The sequence below is a fragment of the Psammomys obesus genome, unplaced genomic scaffold, assembly GCF_907164565.1.
Source record: "Psammomys obesus unplaced genomic scaffold, mPsaObe1.curated_primary_1811, whole genome shotgun sequence".
NCBI lineage: Eukaryota > Metazoa > Chordata > Mammalia > Rodentia > Muridae > Psammomys > Psammomys obesus.
Genome location: NW_026586816.1, coordinates 4,412,109 through 4,439,248, shown reverse-complemented (window position 1 = coordinate 4,439,248; position 27,140 = coordinate 4,412,109). Strand labels below are relative to the sequence as shown.

Here is a 27,140-nt window from a genome sequence, read left to right as displayed (position 1 = left end):
AAAAACCAAAAAAAAAAAAAAAAAGTTTTGGGAATGTTGCCTGTCAATTCAGATACTGGTGGGGGAGGGGGGAGAGAGAGCATGTTTACAGTTCAAAAGCTCATCTTCTCCAAAAAACGTCCAAAACCTTTAAAATTGAAGTCCCTAATAAGAAGGAATCCTACATCTGTAGAGCCTCCCATTTGGAGCTGAGCAGTGGAGCAAGCCGCTTCAGTCGCTCCCGTCCAGTCTCCTTCCATCTCTTGAGGGGTGGAGCAGGCCAGGTGGTATGCCAGCCCACACCAGCTAGTGGCTGGTAGGTTCAGAGCCTGAACTGATATGACGCTGTACACCTGGTGACCCAGACTAGCCTCAACCCCTCAATCCTCATCTCTCGGCTCCCAAGCCCCTATAGTGCCAGCCTACCGCTTGTGTTTGTTTTGTCATTAGGAAAGTTGTGACAGTTTGCTGGCCTTTCGCTGTGGCGAAGACTATTTAAACAAACAGACAACATCATCATGCTTTTGTATTGGTTTTGCTGTTTGTATGGTTGTTTGGTTTTGTGTATTGGCCTAAGTCAGAAGACTAGCCGAATGGCTTCACCCGGCTGCGCAGTCTATTGCAGTGCTGCCCCTCAGTTTTAGGATAGCGAGGACTGCTAGAGGTTTGCTGCCATACCCAACCTGATTCGGGGTGTTTAGTGTTGCTTTGTAGCATTTTCCTGAAGGGAGGCAGTTTCTCCTGTTGCTTCATCAATGAAAAACATAGTGTTTTGAAAGGACATTGAAAGGCCCCACACTTTTGAAAGTAAGGGGAAGGCTAGTGTGGCAGAGGTCAGCCTGAAAAACTGCACCAAGGGGAAGAAGTGATCCTAGTTATTAGAAAGCCAAGTCTATGCAGAAGTGCCTAAATGAGGACTCTGGTGAGGACATTGATTTAATCCAGTCTGTGTTTTGCATTTCCCTGTGTGAAGGGCTGGGTGACACTTTTGAGACTTGTAACCGGATATTGCTATATTGATGCTCATATTGTTCATTGCTTTCGAGTTCTGAAAGAGGGCAGAGGGTGGGTGAGAGCCTGTGGGGGAATGGCATGCCTCCCAGGTCTTCTGCTCCCTGTTCTGTGTGTGTGCATCCCCACATCTCACTTCCTGCTAGGAACACTGCCATCTTCCCTGCGAGTGCTAGCTGCAGAATCCCAGGCCTCAGATTTGTTCTGAACAGGTGTCTGTGAGTGGTGGGAAGGCTTTTCAAGAATGCCATTTGGCTTTCTCCACTTTAAAAGAATTTCATCCTGTCTTTCTTTCTCATAACTTCTGGAGGGCCCAATTTAGGAGACAGGAATCCTAATTCAATCCCAGATTTACAGCACATCCATTCTGAAGTCAGGCAAGTAGGAGGCAGCATTTCATGAGTGTGTGCACACAGATCCAGCCAGTGGATGTAGAGGGTGCTGATGTTGCCTTGTGAAGTTACACAGAGAAAAGGAGTTGGGCAGCATCTGTTCAGGCACTGACTCCATTCTCCATTCTCTGGTGCTTTTTAGTCAAGTGTAAATTTTATGCAGCGAGTCAGCTCAAAATGTCACTGATGATGATGTCCTGTACTGAGATGGGGAAGTTTCCTTTTATTGAGACCGTCCTGTGGAGTACTTCCATCCCAAAGCCTTGCCGTTTAGAGGTTCTTGAATATATATAGTTGCCTGGTGTCAGCTTGCCAAGTCTGTTGAACAATGAAGTTAATGTGGGTGACATGGGCCAATTTCCATGTGGCTCTCTCTCCCTTCATTCCAAGCCCACCACTGGGCTTCCCTTCTGGACAGCTGACACTCACCTTCACCCCTCCAACCAGTCAAAGGAAGAACAAGCCGGTATTTTAACTAGAACAGGACACACGTCTCAGCTTTATAAAACCCCATCATCCGCTCTTTTCTGGGAGAGCGAATTAAACTCATAACTGGTACCCCATGATAGGAAGTATGGATGGGGGGAACAAGGTTTGCACCCCAACAGTCAGTCCTTGTTGGCATTCTTGCTATGGTCTCTGACAACCACTGAGAGAAAGTACAAATGTCCTTGTTAAAAAAAAAAAATCTCCATTTTGCCAAGCTTACAGAATATTGAGTGTTTTAATTTTAGTAGAACGATTTTCTTCCCTTTTGACTTGATATCAGCCTTGGGGATTGCTCTTGTCTTCAAGTTTTGCTTGGAGAAAAGCAAAATTTCTCTGACTCTGAAATGTTAGTAGCCCTCAGTTTCTGTTTCATAAAAACTGTGTACCACAGATGGCTAATAGTGGCAAGACATCCAACTCTCCACATTCCTAACAATTACTAGTGAAAAATGAGACAATATTATTTTTTCTTTAATTGATATAAAACAAAACATGCTCTTTTCAAAGAGCATTTTAATTCTTTGAAGAAGCAGCCTCAAACTCAGTTCCCACATTTGTCGAAGAGCATGTTAATTTATGTACTCAAGGGTTTTTTCTTTTTCAAATCTTTGTTGTTGCTTGCTTGCTTTACTGAAGAAGTGGTACTGAAATGTGGCTGACCATCGCAAAATAAACACATTAAAAAGAGATCCTGGGGGCTGGAGGGATGGCTCAGTGAGAGCACTGTCTGCTCTACCAAAGGTCCTGAGTTCAATTCCCAGCAACCGCATGGTGGCTCATAGTCATCTATACTGAGATCTGATGCCCTTTTCTGGTGTGCAGGTGTACATGCAGAGGAGCACTCATTTACATAAAAAAGCAAATAAAACGAACAAACAAACAAAAAGAGATCCTGGTGCAGGGGTGCATGCCTATAGCCCCAGCTAGTCAAGAGCTTAAAGCAGGAGGATTACTTGAGTCTAATGCCAACCTGGACAACATAGTGAGAACCCTCGTCTTTGGAAGGGGAAGGTACATGTGTTTTTGTCTACGTTAAACGCTGCTACTTTAGTTCAGATTTTGTAAAAGGGTTGTTGGTTTTGGTGTTTATTGTTTTCTTTTTGTTTTTGATTGAAGTTTTTGAGTTTTGTTTTGTTTTGTTTTTAATGTATGTTTTATTTTCAGTTTGGTTTAGTTTTGTTTTGTTTTTGAGACAGGGTTTCTCTGTGTAGCGTTGGATGTTTTGGATATGATTTGTAGACCAGGCTGGCCTTGAACTCACAGAGATCCGCCTGCCTCTGCCTCCAAGAGTGCTGGGATTACAGGCATGCACTACCACACCTGGCTATTTGGTTTGTTTTATATATGATAGGGTTCCTATTTTGTTTTGGCTTTTTAGGGGGAATCTCTATTGGCCTGGAATTTGCCATATAGACCAGGCTACAACTCACTACCTACAAGCTGGAGCTCATTAGGTAGGCCAGGCTAGAACTCAGTACATAAACCAGGCTGGCCTTAAACTTGTACCTCTGCTTCTGCCTCTCAAGTGCTGTAGGTTAGGTATTGTTTATAATAAGTGTCTAAGTCAGGCTCAAGTGCTGGTGTCTAATGTCATTTGTTTTCAATTTACAATGTGACTTAAGACCTTAAATTATTTGCTTTTTAGAAAGCCATTATGAGTCATGTGGCCAGAGAGATGCTAGTGCCAAACTGAGATTAAAGCTTTGTATCTCCTGACTCCTAATATAGTGCTTGTGACTCAGTCACCTGAAAGGAGCAAGTGTCTTAGCGTGAAGAATTAGTAGAGTGATGGGAGAAGAGTGGACACTTCTAGAACATGAAAAGCATGCCTCTCTTACTATTGAAAAGGAATTTAAGTGCTAACTAGTTTTATACCCTCCCCTTGGCACTGAGGGTTGCAGCTAGGGCCTGGCGCAGAGTAGACACGCATCAATGTACCCTTAGCTCTCCTTTTTCTTTTTGTTTTGAGACAGGGTCTTGCTAAGTTGCCCAGGCCGGCCTTGAATTTACTCTGCAGCTCAAGCTGGCCTTGACTTGTGATCCTCTTGTCCCTGCTTTTTCAAGTAGCTGGGAATTATAGGCCTACACCACCAGGTCTCACTCTTCTTTAGAATATCAAAACTGAGTAAGTTGTGTTATATCAGCCTAAAGAAGTCTCACCACCCTGGAGCTGAGAAGGCCTGAGGATGAGTCACTAACTCGGTGACATTCCACCCAAGGAGCCACCAACTCTGCATTTCCCAACCCCCTGCTCAGAGGTTGAAAGTGAGGGTTGCATTGCAGAGCAAGGCATGCCTGTGCTAGACTGTTTGCTTTGCTTAGACAATTCCGCCTCTCGGGTGAGAAACACCAGCGTAAAGAGGAGTTTTTGCCAAAACTGAAGAGTGTGACTCAGGGGCCCCAAGGTGCCATGCTGATTGACTAGAAGAATTAGAGTCTGCTTTCCCACTACACTACTCGCAGAAAGAATAATTCCAATTGGCTGTGTCAGCAAATTCCTTTAGTGGTCTGCAGAGCTGACGTCCAGCCCAGCATCACAGCTCAGCATCTGAGCAAAGGACAGGCTTACTTCCCCTTCTTCCCTGCCTTGGTTTTTACTGGAAAGCACTAAAATCAACCCTAGAGATTCCTTATGTGAGACCCTACTTGAGTGAAACTCAGATGTTTTCATGATGGCCTTCACTGAAACTCACCAAAGTGAGCAAAACTGAAAGTGAGAGGCTGGAGAGAGTGACTAAGAGCATGTGTCACTCCTTTCATGGACTCAAGTTCAATTCCTGGAACTCATCTTGGGTGGTTCACAACTACCTGTAGCTTCAGCTCAAAAGGATCTGATGCCCTCTGCTGGCTTCCTGGGGTACCTGCACTCACGCGCATATACCCATACATAGATACACATGCTTACACATAATTGAAAACAAAAAATGGCAGTGAATCACTATGCCAGTGCTTGCCACCTGTATATTGGTACCTTTTTGGCTAGGCCAGTAAGACCTTTCTTAAAATGATAGAGCATCTTTGTTTATAAGCTGAAGTGAATGTGGCTGATGTGCCTACAGGAAATGTTCCAAGACATCCCAGCAGAGTTGCCGGGGAGAATGCCTTACACCTGGCAATGATGTCATCACTAGTTAGGTATCTTTGATCTTCTGGGGTAAGGAAAACACATCATCTTCATGCTGGTACCCAAAGGAAAGATTTTCTGCTTAATGCTTGGAATGTGTGCTACCTGGAAGAGCTGTGCTGGAGTCTGGGTCAGTTCCAGTGCTCTCCCCAAAGTGAGATCTTCAGAAGAGTGTTCCTGTCCAGGAGAAAGATCTAACCTGCTCAGTGTCTTGGCAGCAGCAACAAAGAACACATGAAGGGGTGAGGCTGCAGCAGGGGAGGCAATGGGAAAGCTGGGCAAATTGAACGCTTCTTTAGAGTCCATGCTGAGAAACTCTAGAGCAGACGCAGGAGGAACTTGTGAGAGGGTCCAGAAGTACATGGAACGGTCCCTTCGGGTCCCAAAGTAGACAGGATAGAGTAGGCACAGCAATGTGAACTGGACTTCTCCAATCACCAGAATAAAACCTGCCCTAATAATGGGTTGAACCCACCCTTCATCTCACACTCAGCATGAGGCTTGGCTGTCCTCCTAGCCCTGGCCTGTGACATGTTTCTTCATCCAGAGTAGAGTGGGGGCTCTTTTCCTCTTGAACTTCCCCTGCTATGATGGATATGTCACCACCCACGATACGCAACTCTCTGTGCTTTCTAAGCTGTTAGACAGGAATAGAATGAGGCTGTGACGACACTCTCGAACTGAATTCCAGAAAAGCTAGAAACCCTCTGATCCTTAATCTTTGTACTGAAGGGGAATTGCTAATGGTATCAGTATCTGAGCAAGGCAAGGTAGTAATCAGGAAAGCAAAGGGTTCTTAATTTAACCACAATTTAAACTAAACAAGCAAAACAAAAGCCCTGACCTGAATCATTAGACCTAGAGTCTCTTTTCAGGGCATCACCATTTGTTCCAAGGGAAGCAGTGACTTCAGCATCCTTTGAGGTATCAGATGCACACTGGGGACATGGTGTGAGACCTCACCAAGTCCTCTCAGCAGTTCCACTGTGAAGCTGGAGCTGCCTAATAACAGAAGGCAGCCAGGGGGAGGCCCTCCTCCCTCAAGGCCACACATTTAAAAAGTGGCCACTTACACTTTCTGAGTCAGGTAACCTGTGAAAAGAGCCTTCTGCTTCCCTCAGCTACACACTGTGCTGAGAGAAACTTCATTCTGCTGAAGGGCAGGAGTGTGGGGTATGTCGCTGGAAGAGCTGAGACTGACCAGTAGGTCTCTGCTTGCCGGCAGGTAACTTATACACACGTGTTCTGTTCACAGTACCTGCTCGCTACCCTTTCCTCCCATATGACAAGGTGTGGTATACATTGCTGTGCCCTGCCTTGGGACATTTGCTGCCGGTTTGATGCCGAGAGGTCAGCACTCAAGACATCTGGCTTCAGGCTTTCTTATCCCACTACAGTGTTTTTCCAGGTTGGTGGGGAAGGCTGAGCAATTAGTGCCCAAGTCTACCCTCTCGATGCAGCTACTAGGATGCTTCCAAAGAATGTTCAGTATAGTAACTTAGAATCCTCAGCTAGACCAAGCCCATTTGTTCCAAAGCCTCCTATCAGCTGTTCCCCTTCCCTTTCGGGAACTTTCTGGGATCATCTCCCATGCTGGCCAATCACACACAAACCCTTGTCTCGGGTTCAGCTTCTGAGAGACTCTAAACAGCTAGGGATTCTGTGCCCATTTCAGTCAAAGGCTTGAAGGCCACAGTGCTCCATAGTGTTCACCCTGAACTAGCATTCATTCAGGCTGGTTAGAGCCTTTCTGTAACAATCCCACCAAAGAAGTGTACTAGTGCATGAGAAAAAGAAGGGTCAACTCACTGTCACCTTTTTGCACACTGGAAGGCCCATGATGCCATCTGCCCGTATCCCGGGAAAGGAGTGGTGTAGTTTAGGCCACATCTCCCCCTTCCTCGGACAGTCATTTCGCTTCTAATTCTCAGGCCCCACCTGAGAATGACCTAGTCCCTGCTTGATAGGACTAACATGGGTAATCTTAAAACGGGGACTACACAGACAAGAAATTTTTATATTTTTAAATTTGACAACTCAGCTTTCCCACAAAACCCCCTTGGTATTGCTACCAAGCACTAGTTCCTCGCTCGTTCTGACACTTTCATCACTGTTAAATATCCAGAATGCTAGAAGGAGAGTCAGCTGAGAGACTGTATAAGCTAACCTATTATCTTTGTCAAGTAGCTTTACATTGCAACCCAAGCACTTTTTTTTTTTTTAAGTATAGATGGAGAACTGAGCAGCTGTAGTCCAAAACTCTAAGATCAGAAATGCTCTGAAATTTGAAGTTATGTGTCATGAGCTCAGTTTCAGATTTTGAATTTTTGGATTAGGGTTCGAAACCAGTAGTCTATGCAAATATTCCCATAAAACAAACAAACAAACAAACAAACAAAACAAAACAAAGACAAAAACTCAACTCTGAAGTCTGAAACATTTCTGGCCCTATGTATCTCAGGTAAGGGATTGCTGTGGTTTGAATATGAACGTCCCTCACACACTGTTGGAATACTTAATCCCCAACTGGTGCTGTCCTGGGAAGTTATGGAATCTTTGCAACAGGAGCCGAGCTGGGTTACTGACAGAAGGCCGTAAAGGGTGGTAGCCTACCCTGCTTCCAGTCCCATTCTCTCTGCTTCCCCATCTGCCAAGGAATAAGCAAGTAGACACTGAGCTCCCACTAACAGAGATAGAACCACTCCATTGCTCGTGATGGACTGTGTCCCCTCAAACTGTGAACCAAAGTAAACCCCATCTCCCTGAACTTTCTTCCGCCAGGTATCCTGTTACTGTGGCCAGAAAAGTAACTAACACGAGGACTCTCAACCCATGTGATTTGTTTAGCCTCTGGTTACTGTTAGAATACCTTGAAGGATAACAGCTACTATTTTGTATCATTTAAATAGTCACCAACTCAGTCAGGTCCATGTTCAACTGTACATGAACTATGATTCTGAAGACAGTCTGGATGGTAACTGTAAAAAGTAAAATGTTGGTCATGGCCTCTTAGGAAGGTGGAGCAGGACTGACTTCACCGTTTCTTCTGGGGTTCTCACTTCTGCCAGCAGGGGCTAATCAGAAAGATCACAAGCAAAGCCAATGTGTGTTTCCTCATGCTGCCTCCACCCTGAATCAGACAGAAGGAAAAAGGAAAGACTCTCTGCTCTTAATACTTGTTTTGAAACACAGTCTGGTGGAGCCCAGGTTAGCATTAGATTGCTACATAACTGAGGCTGGCCTTGGACTCCTGATCCTCCTGCTGCCTTTTCCCAAGTGCTCTGTCTTCATTTACTTATAGAAGAGTGAATCAGTTGTTGCCTAAAGGCTACCATATTGAATATTTCTTATCAGTTGCTACTTTATGTAGCAGCGAGACAAAGAGCTCAGCCATGGTCTTTGCTACTTCCCTCTTAGGGATCGTTTTTGTTGTTGGTGGTGGTGGTTTTTTTGTTTTGTTTTGTTTTGTTTTTGTTTTGTTTTTTGATGTGACTCTTGTTTTCACAAATCTTGTTTCCAGTTTGAATCACTCAGAGGGTACAGCTAATATATGGTTTCTAAAATCCAAAATACTGCAGTTCAAACAATTCTCTGGTTCTTTATATCCATCTTCCTTTCTTTTCAATGGGATTTCTCTAGCCCTGGGTGTCCTTGAAGTTTGTATGTAGACCAGATCAGCTTTAAAATCACAGAGATCCCAAGTCCTGGGATAAAATCACAGAGATCCCAAGTGCTGGGATTAAAGCGGTGCCTCACCAAGCCCAGCTCTTCTAGTATTTTCTTGTTACCAGAAAAAAAATATTTTTTAAAAAATTAATGAGTATAAAGAAGAGCAGTCATCTATCCCTTGTCCACTGATGCTTTTTTAATGGGTTTTGCACACCTCTGTTACACATGCTTTCTGTTGATGAAGCTCAGCCAACTTACCATCTAGACCCTTTGAAGCAGGTGTTCTGGGTTGGAATCCTGGCTCCCCTTCTTGCTTGCTGATAGCATGGATTTCCTCCTCTGTGAAGTGATGATACCATAGTCTTCCTTGTATGGAGTTTGTCTGAAGACTTGGAGTCTAGAATAGTGTTGCTGTTCTTAGTTGAAAAGATTTGGTCTTCTCATTGTGGAATTAAAGCAACCAGAGGTGATGGAGAACAGCAGAAAGGAGCAAGTTGGTAATCTACAAGAACTTGAGCACTGCTGCTGTTTTGGCTTAGGTTTTGTCAGAGCTAGGCCTCGCTCTGAAAGGTCCCATTTCTTATGTTCCTCAAATAATTTTTCTTTCTTGCGTAAGAGCAGAAACTTGGGTTTCTTGGTGGAGCGAAACAGTGAGGCCGTTCAGTGGGGTCACTGGTTCTTTTTACTTCAAACCCTTCCCCCCACTCTTTGTTAAGGGCTTGGGAAGGAGGGGTGAGCAGTAAGAACACAAGCCAAAAACAAATGGAAGAAACCAGTCTTAGTTTTAAAGTGTAGTCTTTAAAAAGAACAAAGGCAGCTCAGGAAAAAGACCTAGCACTGATGTCTCTGAACGTCAGTCACCTGTTCCGCCCACTCTAATTATGTCGGAAGCCACTGTGTTTGGTGAAAGAGTGTGTAGAGCTACCAAATAGGAGGAGTTGGAAAGCCCCAAATCTCAAATCCACCGTCTTGAGGAGAGAGAGGGTTTGGGGGTGCTTATGGATAGGGAGCTCTGAGGTGGGGAGAGAGGTCTGCGAGGAAAATGAAGCAGTTGGCCGCCTGCACAGAACACAGTAGCTATTTAGAGGAGTATTTGATCCTTTGTAGCAAGTGGTCACTCATCCAGCCCCTGGCATGCCAGGTAATGAGTCACTGGCTTCAACTGGTTTGAGCTAGACACATTTTGGACAAATTCCTAGACAAATTTTAGATCCCTGAAAACAAGGTGACTAGTTGCACAGTAGTTAGCACACTTCGGCGTGTTGCGCCAGGAAACTAGCAGAGGCCCATTTCTTTCTTTCTTTTCAAATGAATTCATTTTTAAAAATTTCATGTGCATTGGTGTTTTGACTGCATGTATGTCTGTGTGAGGGTGTCCGATCCCCTGGAACAGGAGTAACAGACAGTTGTGAGCTGCCATGTGGGTGCTGGGAATTGAACCCGGGTCCTCTGGAAGAGCAATCAGTGCTCTTAACCACTAAGCCATCTCTCCAGCCCCTAAGGCCTATTTCTTTACTGCAGAGCTGAGTAGCTTCTTTTGTTAATATAATATTTTTATTAATTCTTTGAGAATTTCTTCCAAGTCCTCTAAGATTCACCATTTCCTACACACCCACCTCCTCCATTTTCTTTTCTTTTCTTTTCTTTTCCTTTCTTCTCTTTTTTAGAAGATGCTATCTCTAGACATATGTTCTAGTCCTCTGGCTCTTACAAGCTTCTAACATCAGTGAAGAGTCAGCCAAGCATAGAAGCTGAGGGAGGAAGACCAGTGTGGGTTTAAGGCCAGCTTGGTCTCTGTAGTAACTCCCAGGACAGCCAAGGGCAACGAGCTAGAATCAAGTGAAATCAGATGGTCGATTCAGGTTCCCCTTCCGTTTCAACACCAGGAATTACTTTTTCTTTTGGGGTCTTAAGAAAATGGGCTACTCCTAATACATTCCCACAGCCTCACTACACCTAGGCCAGCACTGGTCCCTGGCCACATGGATAAATCGAAGAGGGAGCCTGCTCAGTTTGCTGGAAATGAACCCTCCATTATCCTGCCTCTAACAATGGCATAGACTTTTAGAGATAGTTTGCATAACGCTCAGGCACAGAGGTGACTGAGAGTCCCAGGTAAAAGCCCCATTCTGGCCTTCAGTTGTGCTCTGTCCACACGTGTCTTAGCACACATAAAGTGCCCTAGTCATAACCACTGAGGCATATACATAGACACTCAAGCAGGCACCACCTAAATCTAGAAGAGAAACTTTTCCATCTTCCTTGCACATACCATAGTGGCCATGTGGCCCCTCAGCTGGTTCCTTCCCCAGGGCAACTGCCAGTCTGGCTTCTGACACCAGAGGCAAGCTACGTGTCAGACTTCACAGAGATGAAAGGCTGCGGGAGGCTTGTTTATTGTGCCTCTTTCCCAGCCAGTGGCATCTGGGAGTTTCCCATACTGCATGTGTGCTTCCTCCCTGAATCAATGTTTCCCATTGTCCGAGTTCCATTGTAGTATACCATGGTATGAATGCATCCCGTGTAGCCGTTCTGCAGGACCAGGCTTTGGGTTCTTTCCAACTTGGAGCAATAATGAAAAGCACTGCTGCGAACATTTTTGTGCATTCCTAATTAATTATTGGCAAGACCCACCCACTTCCTTGGTGGCCTGTTCCGCCAAGGTGCAGGAGACTGATGTTCATGAATGCTGCTTTCGGAACTCTTGATGGAGATAAACAAACTAGTCAGTGCTTGCCTTGACATTGAAAATAAGAGCTCACTTACTTGGGGGTAGGAGAAGGGTATGGCTCAGTGGTAGGACACTTGCTTATTAGGCTCAAGGTCCTGAGTTTAATCCTTAGCACACCAAAAAAAGGAGAGAGGAAAAGGCAGTGATTTACCTTGAAAAGCTGTCTGAGTGCTTGTTCCGAGCAGTCGTGTCACCTCCAGCAAGCCATTAGATATTTATGGACTTCTTCAGCTGTAAAATATGCATAGCATAGTATTAATAATGTTATGCAAAAGTAAGGAGCTGTTGCAAGGATTAGGTTATAATTAAGCAGAGTGTTTGGATAGGGCTTACCTCATTTAAGCACTCAGTTGCTGCTGTTGACTTTTTTATGGTAATGAGCATACAGAGTAGAGTCACAGCAGCTATGGCATCGCACAAGTTTATTAATACAACCAAGTGACCTGTTGGATGTCTCCTGTGAGATGAAAGTGTTGCTCTGCTTTTCTTCTTACTTTTAACCCCTTCCATTTTGATCTTTAATTATATGGAGCTCTATCTTTTAACAACAATAGTTTGTGGAAGTGGAGGAACAAAGGAAAACCTAGGCTGAGGAAGTCTGATCGCTTTAGGACCACCATTAACCTCTAGACTCAGGTTGTTCCATGATTTGCACATCTGGCTTAAATTATCTGCCCCCCCCCCCGACTTCTAGCAATAGATAGTAATCTGAATTTAGTATGAGCTGACCCAATATCAAGAATTCCAGAGGCCAGAGAAATAATCCAGCTCTTTCCAGTCTTAGAAATAAGTGGCTCTTTGCACTTGCAAAGTGGAACCACATTAGTGTCATGTATCAGAGAGTCACCACAGTAGAACTCAGGCAGGATTGATGAGAACTGTGGCATGGGAGAGGAAAAAGTTGGCACTGAAAAAGCGGATAATTTATCATTGGAGAAGTTACAGAAGCACAGAGTATCAGCACTGGAAGCTATTCCATTGGGTGACCATTCAAAAGAGGGAAAAATAACTCCACCCACACCTAAAAGTTTCCCTAGCTGCGTTTAAGCTTTCCATTTTGAAATAGTATCAGACTTACAAGAAAATTGCACAAAGAATACATGGAAATGTCCTGCCTCTGCCCCAGTCCTCAGTGTTAGCCCTCTGCCACAGTTGCCTTGTTCTTCTTTCTGTCTATACTCACTTGCATACACATGTACCTTACTTGTTTCTGAACCTTAGAGGGTCCATCACAGGTGTTATGTCCCCTTTGCCCCAATATTTTGTTGTGTTTCCTAAAAACAAAGCTACCTATTGCAAACTACAGTATAGTTAGCAAGCTTGGGGGAGAAAGACAATATTGAAGCTGTGTTTCTGCTGAAGGGCTCTAACAGATGTGCGCATAGCAAACCTGGTGCCAGCAAGCCTCATCCTTTCCCCTTCCCTCTCCTCTGTAAGCCACAGTAACATCCTTAAAGCTAGCCACCAAGGTCTGTTCCCTTATTTGGACACTTTCTTATGCCAGGCTTGTTCCTGAGGCCAATAACCAAGTCCAGCTATCAAAGTACTGGAGTCCAGAATTGAAACCCCCTTTGGTTCATTGACATGCCCAAAAACATACCACCGCATCCCAGCCCATTCAAACATAGATATCCCCGTTTTTCTTTTAAACACCACACCTGCAAGGTCATTTGCTGCTGTTTTCTGCCTAAGTCAGAAAGCAGCTGCTTAACTTTTCTTCCCCACTTAATCTGTCTGTGAAAATAACTGTTTGGGTGTAGTTTGTGCCTAGTTCCAGGGAGGGGGACAGGTTCAGGAGGGAGCACCCCACTGTGTGTGGGCCCCTTCAGTTACCAAAGCTGCAGGCAGTATTCGGAGTTCACCTAAGGCCCTACTAATGTCCGCTGTTGCAAATGAAATGAAGTTTTGGCTCAGGACCCAAACCAAAAACTCACACCCTCCATATTAGAAAGCCCTTTAGATTAGCCAGCTGGCCTGGCACACACAGCAGTGGACAACAAAGAAGAGACCGTGCCTCAGATAAGGTAGGAGCTGAGACTGGACCCCTGAGGTTGACCCCTGACCTCCATTCCTGCCCACCGTCACTCACACATGAATGCATACACATATACTTTTAAAAAGGAAGAAAATCCTGTCAGATAACATATAAACAGGAGCGGGCGGTGGAACACCTGGGTCAGAAGAAGGTCTCCTGAAATAGTTGCTTGAATGCAGGGAGATTAGCATAAACCCACTTAGTTTATTGTGTGCAAGGAAGGTGTTATCAGGGAAGGCTAGCCTTAGCCGTGTGAGTCACGGCTCTGCCTGTAGTCTGTTGGGTGCTAGACATCCTGCTGATGTGTTTGCTCTCTCCTCCAAAGGCTGTGTAGAGGCACAGACATGCACCCTGAGGAAGCACCAATTGCAGCCGTTCTCTCTTCAGACAAGTGGTCACCGTAGCTTTGTTTTCTTTGCAGATGTGGTGTTGGAGAAGGCCATGCACAAATGCATCTTGAAGCCCCTCAAGGGCCACGTGGAGGCCATGCTGAAGGACTTCCACACAGCTGACGGCTCGTGGAAACAACTCAAGGAAAACTTACAACTCGTGCGGCAGAGGAACCCACAGGAGCTGGGGGTCTTTGCCCCAACCCCTGACTTGGTGGAGCTGGAGAAAATCAAGCTGAAATTCATGACCATGCAGAAGATGTACTCACCAGAAAAGAAAGTCATGCTTCTGCTGAGTGTCTGCAAGCTCATCTACACGGTCATGGAGAACAACTCAGGTGAGGGGACTTCTGAGGGAGCCCAGCATGCCCTCAGTCTCTCAGTTTCACTGAGCAGCCTGTAGAAATGCAGATGCAATGGTGGGATTTGTTAAGTGGGCCTCATGCATCAAGAGTCATATAACAGATCGTCAGCGAACATGGATAAGGACAAAGAGTCAGAGTTGCCTACATTGCTGACTTAAAGAGTTAGTGTTTACGAATTCATTATCCTCCCTCTGCTGGATAAGTTTCTTTGCTGAGGTGCTCTGGCCGCCTTAATTTTCTACCTGGCAGTTCCCTATCTGTTGTTTCCTGTGACCCTCTCCTTCCTAATGTGAGAATCAGGTGAGGCAACCCATTCTGAAGCCCAAATGCAATGGGAATATTAGTGAGAACCTTTGCCACACTCTGTCCCATGAGCACTTATGCTGATAATCTACAGCACGAGCATGAGAAATCTGGAGTGTTTGGTAAGAGTGAGGATGAAGTATTGTGATCAGAATTCATCAAAGAATTGCAAAGTGGAAAATAAGTCTTCTGAACTCACCTGGCTCTTTCCTAAAGATGCCGATGAACCCATTATTCATGGGTACTAACTGAGCCCGCCCTACTCCAGGCCTTCAGAAAGCTTCCTGTAATACAGTGGGCGATGGCCAACTTTTTTCTTGACAGAAATTGCCTTAGCAACAGAGAGAATCCACAGACTCTGTTACCCATGCTGGAGTAGACAGGAATGTGTGTGCATTGCAGACTCCTGAGTGAGGGCCTTAACCACTGAGCTCTTGGGACCAGGAAGATGGTTCAACAGGCAAACCACTTGTCAGGCAAGCATAAAGGCCAGAGTTCAGATCCCCAGCATCCACGTAGATGCTGGGTGCGTATGTGTGGTTGCCTACCCATAATCTCACACTTGGGAGGCAGAGAAAGGGTCTCCCAGGATCTTCTGACTAGCTAGAATAGCCAAATAGGTGAGTTCCAGGTTCAGTGACTGCCTCAGGAAATGCAGAAGAGGGCAATTGAGGAAGACACCCAATGTGATCCTCTAGCCTCTATGTGGCTGCACGCATGGGCATGCACACCCACACACTTGGTAGCACACGCACCCCAGGCCCTCGACCTGTTTGCCAGCCTGTTTGGAGGCCCATCTCTGTAGTTCCTGAGATCATTTATGAAAACTCAGATGACATTGCTCCACAGCATTGTGTCTCCGCCTGCACACTGGTGACGTTTCAGACATGCTCATCCTCACTGCGTGGGCTCTCCTGCTTCCTATGGGGAAGGCCAGTAGCATCCTGGATATCATCTAGATGCCTAGATGCCATCACCCTCCGGCTATGATCATGAAAAATGTTTCCAGATAGTGTCAAGTGTGCTCTCCGTCAGCAAAGTCACCCCGGTTAAGAATCACCATTGCAAACAACACAAGAAATAAAGACCTCCCCATATATCGCTGTCAGTCAGGTGTTATCATCAACATACTGAATTGCTATCATCAACACACATTTAAATAAGTCAAACAAATAAGATGAACGCTGAGCAGAGAACAGTTCTCTTTTCCCCTGGCTTAAGTTTGGTCTGTCATTACATTTGTGATAAATGTGCACAGGACACAGTAAATAAGCCAGAAAGAATTAGCCTAGGACGTATTTGATTGAGGGCTTACATTATGCCTTGCTAATGGTTTCAAACCCTTAGAGACACACTGTTCCAGCACACAAATCTTAAAAATAAACCGTGTTGACTGCCTGTGAGACGCTTATCCTGAGATTGTGAGCAAGGGCTGGTCACAGCAAGCAGTGGGGAGAGTCAAGGGCCACGTAGGTAGAATTCCAGAACCCCCCACGCCTGCTTGTAAGTAGCACATTTCCCGAGCATGACTCCTTGGTGGCTAAGAAAAGCAGCAAATAGGATGTGAAGGAAGGAAACTGATAAAAATACCCTATCTTGCCCCCTCTTCCTGATCCCAGGGAGGATGTACGGTGCGGACGACTTCTTGCCAGTCCTGACCTACGTCATAGCTCAGTGTGACATGCTTGAACTGGACACTGAAATCGAGTACATGATGGAACTCCTGGACCCGTCCCTGCTGCAGGGAGAAGGTAACGTGCTCTTGAGTGTGTCAGAGGAACGAGGAGGCCACGATTGTTGGGGAGGCGGGGCAGTTGGTGGGGCTCACACATTTTAAATTTGAGATGCAATTCATGGAATGTAAAGTTAGCCATTTTGAAACTGGGCATGGTGGTCCACACCTGTCATCTCGGCATTTGGGAGGTTGAAACAGCAAGATTCTGAGTCCCAGACCGGCCTGAGCTACATAGCAAAGACCTGTCTTAAAAAGCACAGTGAGGGCTGGGGAAAAAGCTCACCCAGTGAAGAGATTTGGGGCCTGATTTCAAGCCCTAGCAGGCACATTAGAAAGCTCAGCATGATGGTCCAGATCACAGTCCCAACACTGGGTAGACAGAGGCATGCTGGGCAGCTGGGCCAAATCAGTGGCCAAGGAGATAACAGGTCTTAAAAACAAAGTATATGGCATCTGAGGAAGAATACCCAAGGTATCCTCTGGTATCCTCTGGTATCCTCCTTTATATGCGTGTGTGTGCCCAAACACTACACACACACACACACACACACACACACACACAAACACAGGTGCTTGACACCTCACTGGTTAATTGTAGGAAGTTGTTTTTTTAATTTAAAACTATGCACTACTCTGGGTGTTTGGCTGCATGCTTATAATCCTAGCACTTAGGAGGATCAGAAAATTCAAGGCTATCCTTGTCTAAATAGTGAGTTTGAGACCAGCCTGGACAACATGAGACCCTGTTCCCCCAAATGAAATACGTACTGTATTGACTTTTTAAAAATTACAGTAGTAGTGATTCATTATAGAAAAATCAAAATTAAAAAAGAAAAAAAATGCCAAAAAGAGAGAGAAGAAAGTGCAACCAGTCCTGACAAAAATTTAGTTTAGTAGACTCAAACATTTATAGAATATCTTTTTTCTTTTTCCTTTTTTTGGTATGTGGTTGGTTCATTTGTTTGTTTGTTTGAGTACTAGTGACTGAACCTAGGGCATTATACATGCAAGCAAGCAGCCAGCCAGTCCCTGAGGTACAGCCCTTGCCCTTAGACTATCATTTTAAAAAACAATAGGGATTCTTTTATTTAGGAAGTTTCTGCTGATTTTTTTTTAATTAAAGAATACTTACATGCTAGAAAAAAATAACCTGCTCTTGTTATCACTGAAATCAATGAAAAACTGGCCATAAAAAAAAAAAAAAGAAAAGAATTGTTGTTTTAAACATGAACAGCATTAGTTTGCTTCCCATTTAATTTACCTCAGTGTCCAGGTTCAGTCTTGTCCTGCGTGTGTCTTAGCCGAGGAAATTCTTTCTCCTGTATCAGTTAGAGGCTATATAATGAAAATCTTTGGATGCTTGACTGTGCAGCTCACAACCTTGAAAGGCAGTGAGACCTGGGATTCTCCTGCCAACTGGTCATTCTTGAAGGAAGCAAATCAAGGCCTATATGCCTAACAGTTAATCATTTTCAGAAGTCCCTCAGGTACCCAGACAGACCCTGAGGGTGCAGCTGTGTTTTCTCTGTTTCTGTCTAGTTTCAGTCTGGGCTTGAGCACAAAGGTCTGCTTGCCCTCAGGATTCCCCAGGATATGCGTCACCTAGGAATCTCCCATTGGAGGGAATTAAATGCATTGTTGTCCCCAGCATGTCCTTTAATGTCCTCCATCCTCTAAGCTGAATCTGTCAGCTTGGTTTTCTCCATCAAAGACCTGTTCTCCCTAGTCCCTAAGACCTCCCTTCCAGATCTTTCTGGTCAGTGCTAACTTGGGATAAGTGTCCTCCATCCTGTGCCCAGGCAGAGATAGATATGAATGAGCGATTCCAGCCTTTATCTCTCACTGGTATCCTCTCAGTGAAATTCTCCTTCCAGAAACGCAGATACTTCATTAGGAGCTCACGAGACCCGCCATGTCTCTTCGCTTTCCTGGGATTGCGCAGGAGCGAACACTAGTGCGGCTTTGTCCGGGCATGGAGGTAGACATTTGTAAGCTCCAGTCTCAAGCCTTCCCTCTGCCCACTATGTCATTATTGCACTTTGGGTTTCTTTTGGTGGTTTCTGGTAGCAAGAAGACCCCTTGAGGTTTTGAGGAAAAGAGTGTGTCAGTCTCTGTTAGAAAAATCACCCTTCTGTATCGACAATGTGTACTTAAGATGCTTACGTCTTGTGGTCTGAGGACAGAGACAACCATTTCCTGCCCCTTTTCCTGGCAGTGCCTCAGAGTGAGGCCCTGTGTTTCAAGCCTGTCTTCTTAAAGGAGACCGTCATAAACCCTGCGTTGTGATGCTAGGCAGGACCATCTTCACCTGCAGGCACCTCTGTGAGGAACAAACAAACAAACAAACCAGGGCGTGCTGACATATGAACAGCCTGTACGTGAACTGTGTCAGTCCTCTGCATGAACTGTGTCAGACACTGCTGCCTTCCTTCCTTGGGAGAGCATGGCCCGGGAGGCTGCCTGTGGCTCTAGGCTGTGCGTCAGAGCATTGAACTGCCATACTTCGAGGAGCTGCGGTCACGCGTCCCAGATCCATGCTTTCTGTGGCCTGTCCAAAGCTCTCTTAGGCTGGCTTTACAGCAGTCTCGTGTCTTTTCTGCTGTGTCAGCAGGCGTTCTCCATTACAGAGCCAGCACCATCGATGCCCTTGCAAGCTCAGAGTTCTTGCTTGCGGAGGGGTGTAGTTTTTCTGAAATGTAAAACCTTCCTCTAATCGTATCCATATGTCTCAGAGTGTGGTCGATTCTGTGTTTCCAGTGTTTGAGGTTTTTCTCCTTAGTGGTCTGAGCACATCAGGGCCATGGAGTCAAATTCAGAGTCCAAGGATCCCTTATCACCCCAGAGGGATTGCAGCCCCTGGAGCCACAGCTAACGGCTGACACCAGGACGCCGTCAGGTTCGACCCCTGCAGCCCTGTAGATCCCCCCAAACACCACTGCGGCGTTCACACACTTGATCTAGCACTTCACACTGAGTCATGATGATTTGTTCACGGGGGCAAATACTAACTAAAGATTAATAATTCATAGCAGAGGCTGCTGCAGAGATCTTAAATCTGGGATGGTGGAGTCAGGAAAACTAAACAAAGAGGCTGCTGTGGGCTGACAGGGGTCAGGGATGTGGCTAGATAGAGCAATTACCACGTGCACAACAGGCCACGTACCACAAAGCACTGCAAAGAAAGAGAGAGGAAAAACCTCTCTATCCATGACTGCAGACAAGGCCGCTTTGCCAAGTTCAAGTCCAGGGCCAGTTCACAGGCCCCTAGCCATGCTCCTGAGAGGTGAAACTGGCTCAGCCCTGCACATTGGTCAGAGAGAGTTCTACAAGGCCCCATGTGCACAACTAAAGGCTTTGTGCTGAAAACAGCACTTTTTCCTCACTGAACTCGCTGAACTGTATTGAACTTCTGGTCTATGCATGAACCAGTTGTCATGTCTGTTTTCCTTAATGTGCTTCCACTACTTGGGTACAGGGATTCAGGTCCTTTTTCTTATGATCTCCCTCCCCCCAACTCCATCTTGAGCACATAGTAGAACCTCAATGGATATTTTGACACAGAATGACTTTAAGTACAGAGTGCACTGTACTCAGAGAGTTCTTCCCACACAGTCCAGGCGACCCCTAGTGGCTCTCGAGCACATTTACAAATTTAGTAAGCAATGAATTATTTTTAAGACAAACCTAGGAAAACGCATAGATGTCTCACAATCTCATTTGTCTGTTAGCACCTCACAAAAACACGAGAGATTAATTTTAAGGGCACTCGCAGAGGGTCACCCTTGTTACAGGCTCGTTAACATGTAAATAATTTTTCTTAAGTGTGGGAACAGAAATGGTGTCAGCTTTTTGGTGTTCCCCGGCTCTGGCATAGGCTGGGGTCACTCCATAAATCTGTGTGAGATGAGTGCATGAGTAGAAGGATGAGGATGTGAGTGATGTGCTATTTTCTGGGTACCTCTGTGGACAGGGTGGAGAAATCGCCCTCTCCTCCCACGTGAATAGGTTCTGCACCTGAGAATTCAAACAATCCTAGGCTGTTAATATGTAGGGAAAAAATGAAGTGAACATATATGAACTTTGGGGGCTGGAGAGATGTCTGAGTGGTTAAAGCACCATCTGTTCTTCCAAAGGACCCAGGTTCAATTCCCAGCACCCACATGGCTGCCCATAACTGTCTATAGCTCCAGTTCCAGGAATTCTGACATCTGCATACCAATGCACATAGACAAAAATTAAATTAATTATTTTTTTAAATACACAAACTTTTTCATTGTTCTTTTTAAAAAAATTCTTTGTGTAGCACTTCTATTGTATGGGATATTATAAGTCATTTGGTGATGATTTAAGATTTACAGGCGTGTTACGCAGAGTATATGCAAACACCGTGACATTTTTAATGAAGATTTAAGCATCTGTAGATATAGGGGTTGGGTCCTGGACTCCATCCCGTGGGGATACCCTGAGACAAGTGGACACAACATGCTGCCAACATTAGTGCATCCGGTGTCATCACCAGTGTGAGACTCTTCAGGACCCATTCTCCTTGCCCTTGCAGGAGGCTATTACCTGACGAGCGCCTATGGAGCCCTGTCTCTGATAAAGAATTTCCAGGAAGAACAGGCTGCGAGACTGCTCAGCTCAGAGGCCAGGGACACCCTGAGGCAGTGGCACAAGCGGAGAACCACCAACCGAACCATCCCCTCCGTAGATGACTTCCAGGTACACACCCAAGTCCCGACCATGCTCCCCTGTCTTCTGGGAGGGCAGAGCTGTCCCCTGCAGCACCTGGGCTCAGAGCCTGAGCTCTTACAGTGGCTGAAGCACCTGGTGGAAAAGGAATCAGTAAGCCACCCCCTGGCCTCGCTGCTTCACCTCTGTCTCTTTAAACGTGAACACAGATGCACCTCAACTTTCAGTGGGCCTCGTCCCCTTTGACTGCACTCCAAGAGAAAAGTGCATCAATTGTGTCTAGCCCACCAAATATCCTAATGTAGGAAGACAGTGGAGTACAGTGGGGGAGGATCTTGTGGCTGATTGGCAGTGCCAGCTCGTCTATGTTGCCCAGCTTCGTAAGGAGGATGGTATCAAATATAGCCAGCCTGGGGAGAGGTGCAGGTTCAAAGCCTGGCTGTTGGTGTAGTTCAGTGCTAGACTGGGTTGCATCCTACCACTTACAGAAAAAAATTGGAAGTCAAGGTGTAGTTCCTACTCAGTTGATTCACTTTAGCACCAACATTAATATAAATATAATTATTACCATATAAAGTAAGCTTTGGCTTACAGCTGGCTGCTATTAGGACAAAAAATAAAATAAAGTTAAATTAAAGCCCAAAACGTCCAGCCTCCTGCTAAATACCTAACCCAACAGGATGTCGAAAGGAGAAAGCCCAGGAAAAGGCATTGGTTATCCAGTTTCCTTAGCAAACAGCTTACCCCTGGATGCCCTTTAGGAAGTCAGGGAGGTACAACAAGATATCTTTCCACCTCTTCTTCTGCCCTTTCCTCTCTCATTCCCCAAACAGAATCCCTTGGAGTCTCAGCCTAGCACTTAGGGAAACGTGTCAGTCTGAGAGTGAACACTGTAGCCAGGCCCCTCTGACATTTCCAGCCTGTGCTGCTGGGGAATGTATGGTTCCCAATGAGTTTATTCCCTGGAGGGGAGCAGGGGCTACACGGGCCTTTCCCTGACCCAGCAACCCCTGATTTACTTCTGGCTGTGCAAGGATTAACCAATCTGCAGCTATCTTTGGACAGTCATCTGACAAGCTCTGTGATCCTCTGAAGCCCAGTGGTCTGCATGAGCTAAAACACTTACCACATGGAGGCTCTTTGTAAAGGCCATGCAGCAGCAGGCTCCCCAGCAGGAACCTTAAAGGCAAGATGAGTTTGCCTCCGTGTCCAGATTCACCTTCTTTGCATGTCTCTCCCACTTCTTGTTGCTCTGAAAACAACCGTTGGTTCAAACTCAGCCCATGCTTGAAAAGCAAGGTCAGCATGTTCTTCTTCAAGATCGCAATTTTCTCAGAAATTCCTTCCAGACACATAAACTACAAAGCAAGAACACATGCTGTGCCTCCCCCCGCCACACACACACACACCCCTGCTTGGCGTGTTCAAGAGCATCCACGTGGTAAGTGTTTTAGGTCATGCAGGCACTGGGCTACTGCTGTGTAGGCTCTGCAAGGAGGAGCTCCTCAGAGATTGGAGGAAATGGAAAAGTAACATCTCCCTTCAACAGCCTCTCCTGTTTCACTGCTGCCCACCAGAATCCTCTAAGCTAGAGCCCTTTGGCCCACAGACAGCACAGAGTCTATCATGTCACCCACACCTTTCCCACTAGCCTCATTCACTTTAAAGATGCATGTCTTCTCACAGACACCCAAGGAAGAGAGTTTGAGCACTCGGCTCATGAACGAAAACAAAAATACAGAAATGGAACTCCAGTACCAAAGGTCACAGACACAGACACCCCTAATACGTCCTTCTACTGCAGGAAAAGTGCTCCTTTGTAGCTAACACGTGCTGAGTGGGCCTCAGTTTCCCTCACTGGAGCTGTGTAGGCTACTCTCATAGTTCTCTTCCTTGAGCAAATGCAGAGTCCTTAAGCAAATGCAGAAAGTGCTGGCAGGGATGGGAGGGGTGCGGTCTGGTGGCGCATACTCTGAATACAGATGTTCACATCTGAGAGTATGGCACTCCACCTGACTGCCACCTGACCCAGCCTCCCCTCTGCCGAGTCCTCAGGCTGGCCAGTGTCCTCCCTCCGTAAGACATGAGACATCTTACAAGTCCAGAGACCGCACCTCTTCCCAAGAGCCTCCATTCCTGTATGCCAGCTAACGGTATGGCAGCCCCAGGAAAAGCAAGGCTGAGCCTTTTGCAGCCTCTCAAACCCCAGATCTAAGAAGCAAAAAAATGTGTGTGTTCTCTAGATGGAGCTAGGACTTGACTAGGACTTCTGCTTTAAATGGGAACCATTCTTAAGGCCATGGGAATAAAGGAGCTACCCAGAGTAACAAAATCCAGGGGAGCCTGGTATGTTACCGATTCTTGTCCTGGCTTGTGTCCTTGGAGCCCACAGGCTTCATGCCTCTCAGGGTGGCGAATGCCTACATGAATCTCGACAGCAGGCCGTGCGGCCAAATCCCTTTACTTACTGCAGCATCGCGTTGTGCTTAGTCAGCTCCCTCTCCGAAGTCTCCTTGCAGAATTGACATCCCTTCCTTCTGATTCTTCTCACGTTCCACCCTGAGCCACTGGGAGCCTTATGTAAGGTCGCACCACATGAGATCACCATTTGGGGAGAATGGTCAGACATCAGCAGTTTGACCAAGAATCATTGTCTTTGGGTAGGCTTCCAAGAACAGCACACAGTGAGCGTCATATGTGAGTGAGCATCCTATGTGAGTGAGTATCACATGTACTGCTGTGGCTAGATGCTTTAAATCCCTTCCTGATAACTCTTCTGCTGTTTGGGTTATTTTCAAGCTGGAAAAAAAATTCTCAACTTCGGATAGCGTTCACACTCTGACTCAGGATTTCTTTAGCAGCTGGCTTTATAACAGATATAAAAAGATGAAAAACAGGGCTGACAGGACTTCCTGTTGTTTCTGTTTGCAGTGAGCTAACATGTAGCGGCTCAGCCCATGCCATAGTCCCTGCCACCATCCAAGGACAGATCAGAGTCTTTCCTGGCAATCTGGGCTGCATGGTCTGGCTAGACATTGGGACAAACTTGAGCCTTGAAGTGGCTCACCAGTCCTATTGCTCACCTCTGAACTATGTCTGCTTTCTCTTCTGCCTTTGCTCCTGACATCTCTGTTTCCATTTGCAGAATTACCTCCGAGTTGCCTTCCAAGAGGTCAACAGTGGATGCACCGGGAAGACCCTCCTTGTGAGACCGTACATCACCACAGAGGATGTGTGTCAGCTCTGTGCTGAGAAGTTTAAGGTGGAGGACCCGGAGGAGTACAGCCTCTTTCTCTTTGTTGATGAAACATGGCAGCAGTTGGCAGAGGACACGTATCCTCAAAAGATCAAGGCTGAGCTGCATAGCCGGCCTCAGCCCCACATCTTTCACTTTGTCTACAGGCGAATCAAGAGTGACCCTTATGGTGTGATTTTCCAGAATGGGGAAGACCTCACTCCTTTATAGAGGACACACAGGCTTCCCATTAACACCTCTAAAGTGGAGCTAGGCATCTGGCCTTCTGGCTGCCACATGGTTGAGCTTGGAAGACAGCTGCCTCTTCAAGGCCCCTCAGTTCAGTGACAGCCATCTATCTGTAGGCTGGCTTGGCCAAGGGCATCTTTTGGACACATTGTCCAAATGAAGTAGCTGAGGTTTGTGAAATACTAAGATTCTCCTCCAGAAATGTATTTGATGGTTCAGGTGTCCTGAGATCACTGGCTTCTTAGCCAGCTTCTGGGTTGGCTTACATGTATGTATATGTGCTGAGAAACATGTTAAGGTACAGACTCGTCTCTTGGATTCGATAGCAGGTGTTGACAAGACTGTCTGACGCAGCGCGTCAGGTACCTCTCAGCTCCGTGGGTGGCTCCAAGCTCCCCCTTTCCCTTTTTTCCTCCATCCTGCATTCTACACTTTTTTTTTAAAAAGAGCCTTTTGTGTTTTTATATATTTCATAGAAAATTCTATAGCAGTTGCAGGTAAACTGTCAGGATTGGTTTTTAAAATATTTTTGTAACTTTTAAAATATTCTTATAAGTATGCATGTGACTTAACATTTAATATTTGAAGATAAATCTCTTGCTGGATTTGAGAGTACTGCCTTTTAGATGTCTCTTAGACATCTCTCCTCTGTAACTGGATGTTTCAGCAAATTTGGGGAGAGACTTCCGGTTGTCTTAAAGCAACCGCCCCTGACGCTGGCCACAGGCTGCCTTTGAAAAATCAGATGTACTGTTCTATTGGTCACCGTTGGTGGTGGTGTACTGTTTGCTATTTGTTTATATTTTTTAAGCAATTGATGCTGAGAATTAGGAGAAGAGAAACGAATGTAGAGAAAGGTAGAGAGAGAAAAACATAGACTCTAAGGAGGACTGAGGAATGTAGTCTGCAGGTTCAGGCTCTTCAGAAGACACAGGAGAAGGGGTCAAGACTGTAAGTACGTGCTGCAGTGAGCTTTGACAAAGATCTGGGCCATATGCTATCTGCTTTGGGAAACAGTTTTAAGAATCCCCACAAGGAAAAATAAACCAAGGATAACGCTCCCAAGGCCCCATTTTGTAAGCCAGAACTAATGGCAGCCCATTATTTGGAGGCAGAAACCAAGTTATAAAATATGGCTTCTGCTGAGTTCAGCAAGATAGTGATTTAAAAAAAAAAAAAAAGTACCAAAAGCAAATAAAAAACAAACCAAAAACAAAAAAAAACAAAAACCCTCTTTTGATATAAGAATGGACATTGGTTCAGTGGTAGAGCTGGCGGGCACGAACTAGCATGCTGGGTTCCAGCCTCAGCATGACAAATATGAGCAAAACAAAACAAGCAGAAAATGTGATGTGTGGTGTAGAAAATGAGTTTCTGGGCACACAGACTCTAGAACGGTCATGTATCGGTGCCACACAGGTCCTTGCCAAACCAAGCGCCATTTTCCTGTACTGTGTAAGGGTGCACTGGCGTCTGATTCAGGGGCCTTGCTCCTTGTACTTTTGGCTTTTGTTGTACTAGAACCCTCGGCACATACTGTGTTGTACTTTCTTTTGTAAATGATTTTCAATGGAATTTTGCACATAATACATTGTAATACTGTACAATAATCCCGTGTAAAATAATTTTTGCAATATTCTTCAGTTGTCTTTGTTTGTCTTGTTGGTGATGGTGATTTGTTTTATAGTCAGAATGCGATCAGGCATGCAAAGATGCTGTGTGATTGTACCTGTCAGTGGCTAGGCTCGGTGGCCGTGCCTTTTACCGTAGCGCTTGGAGGTGGGTCTCTGTGAGTTCCAGGCCCACCTGGGCTACATAGTGAGACAGTTGCCCACATTGTGCACTTGCGTGAACACACACACATACACACGCACATGCACACACACATAGTATACACAGTAAATGTCACATTGAGTTGGTAGTTGTGAAGAGCAAACAACATTGTTCAGAAATTTGTGGACGGATGGAAGAGAAATTAAGCAGCAGGAAGAGAGAACAGATGGACTGTGATCTAGTAAGTGTTTGCAGAATTACCCAGCACAGTACTCGGCTTAGATGGCTCCAAAGCAAATCACAGCTAATCTGAGCTCAGAGCCAGGCGGGCCGCAGACGGCTCCTCCCTGTCCCGAGGCAGCCTCTGCAGCGCCCTGGCGAAGAGTTCAAGATGATTGCAAAACCAGGGGCACAGGCCTGCTCTTCTGCTGAGCGGTGTTCTGGCGATTGCAGCAGCCACGCCTGACTGCTGAGCGCTCGTCGCATCCCGGGTGACAGAGAGAAGGGAAGTTCAGAGGGTTTCTGGGACATCTGGAAGATAGCTACCTAGAGACCGGAAGGAGGGCTGAAGGAGCTTGCCTTTGATATTTGGAGGGAAGAGCTGCAGCTCCTTACCTCTGTACAGCTGCCCACCCAACTCCGCAAACTTAGACCATGAGGCTGCCGTTTTGTGCTGAGATTAAAAGCAGGTCACGACGTCTGAATTAGGCAGTTTGAGCAGGCCTCGTGAGAGCAGAATAAGAAAAGCAAGAATGAGCAGAGGAAAACATCACAAGACTTCGCCTGGTTTGTCATTGGGCAATGCTTCCCTGGCGGAGTTTCAACACATGTGTCTTCATTTTTCCCCCCACGCAGGCATTTCTCACTTCTCAGTTTGCCAGGAAACAGACCCTGGTGGAGTTTGGATAGAAAAAGAGCAGAGTAAAAATATACATGCTGGGTGGAGGGAGAGAGAGTGTACTTCCAAAT

General features: G+C 45.8%; 1 protein-coding gene across 1 annotated transcript in view; it reads left to right on the top strand.

The window, feature by feature from the left end:
* Positions 1 to 26,036, top strand: part of Rin2 (Ras and Rab interactor 2) — a 118,832-nt gene extending 92,796 nt beyond the window's left edge. The window contains exons 5-8 of the mRNA XM_055602611.1: positions 13,852 to 14,157; positions 16,107 to 16,238; positions 20,781 to 20,944; positions 24,060 to 26,036. Of these exons, the coding sequence (XP_055458586.1) occupies positions 13,852 to 14,157; positions 16,107 to 16,238; positions 20,781 to 20,944; positions 24,060 to 24,380 (923 nt within the window). The 3' untranslated portion in view covers positions 24,381 to 26,036. The remainder of the gene's footprint in view (positions 1 to 13,851; positions 14,158 to 16,106; positions 16,239 to 20,780; positions 20,945 to 24,059) is intronic.
* The last annotated feature ends 1,104 nt before the right edge of the window (positions 26,037 to 27,140 follow it).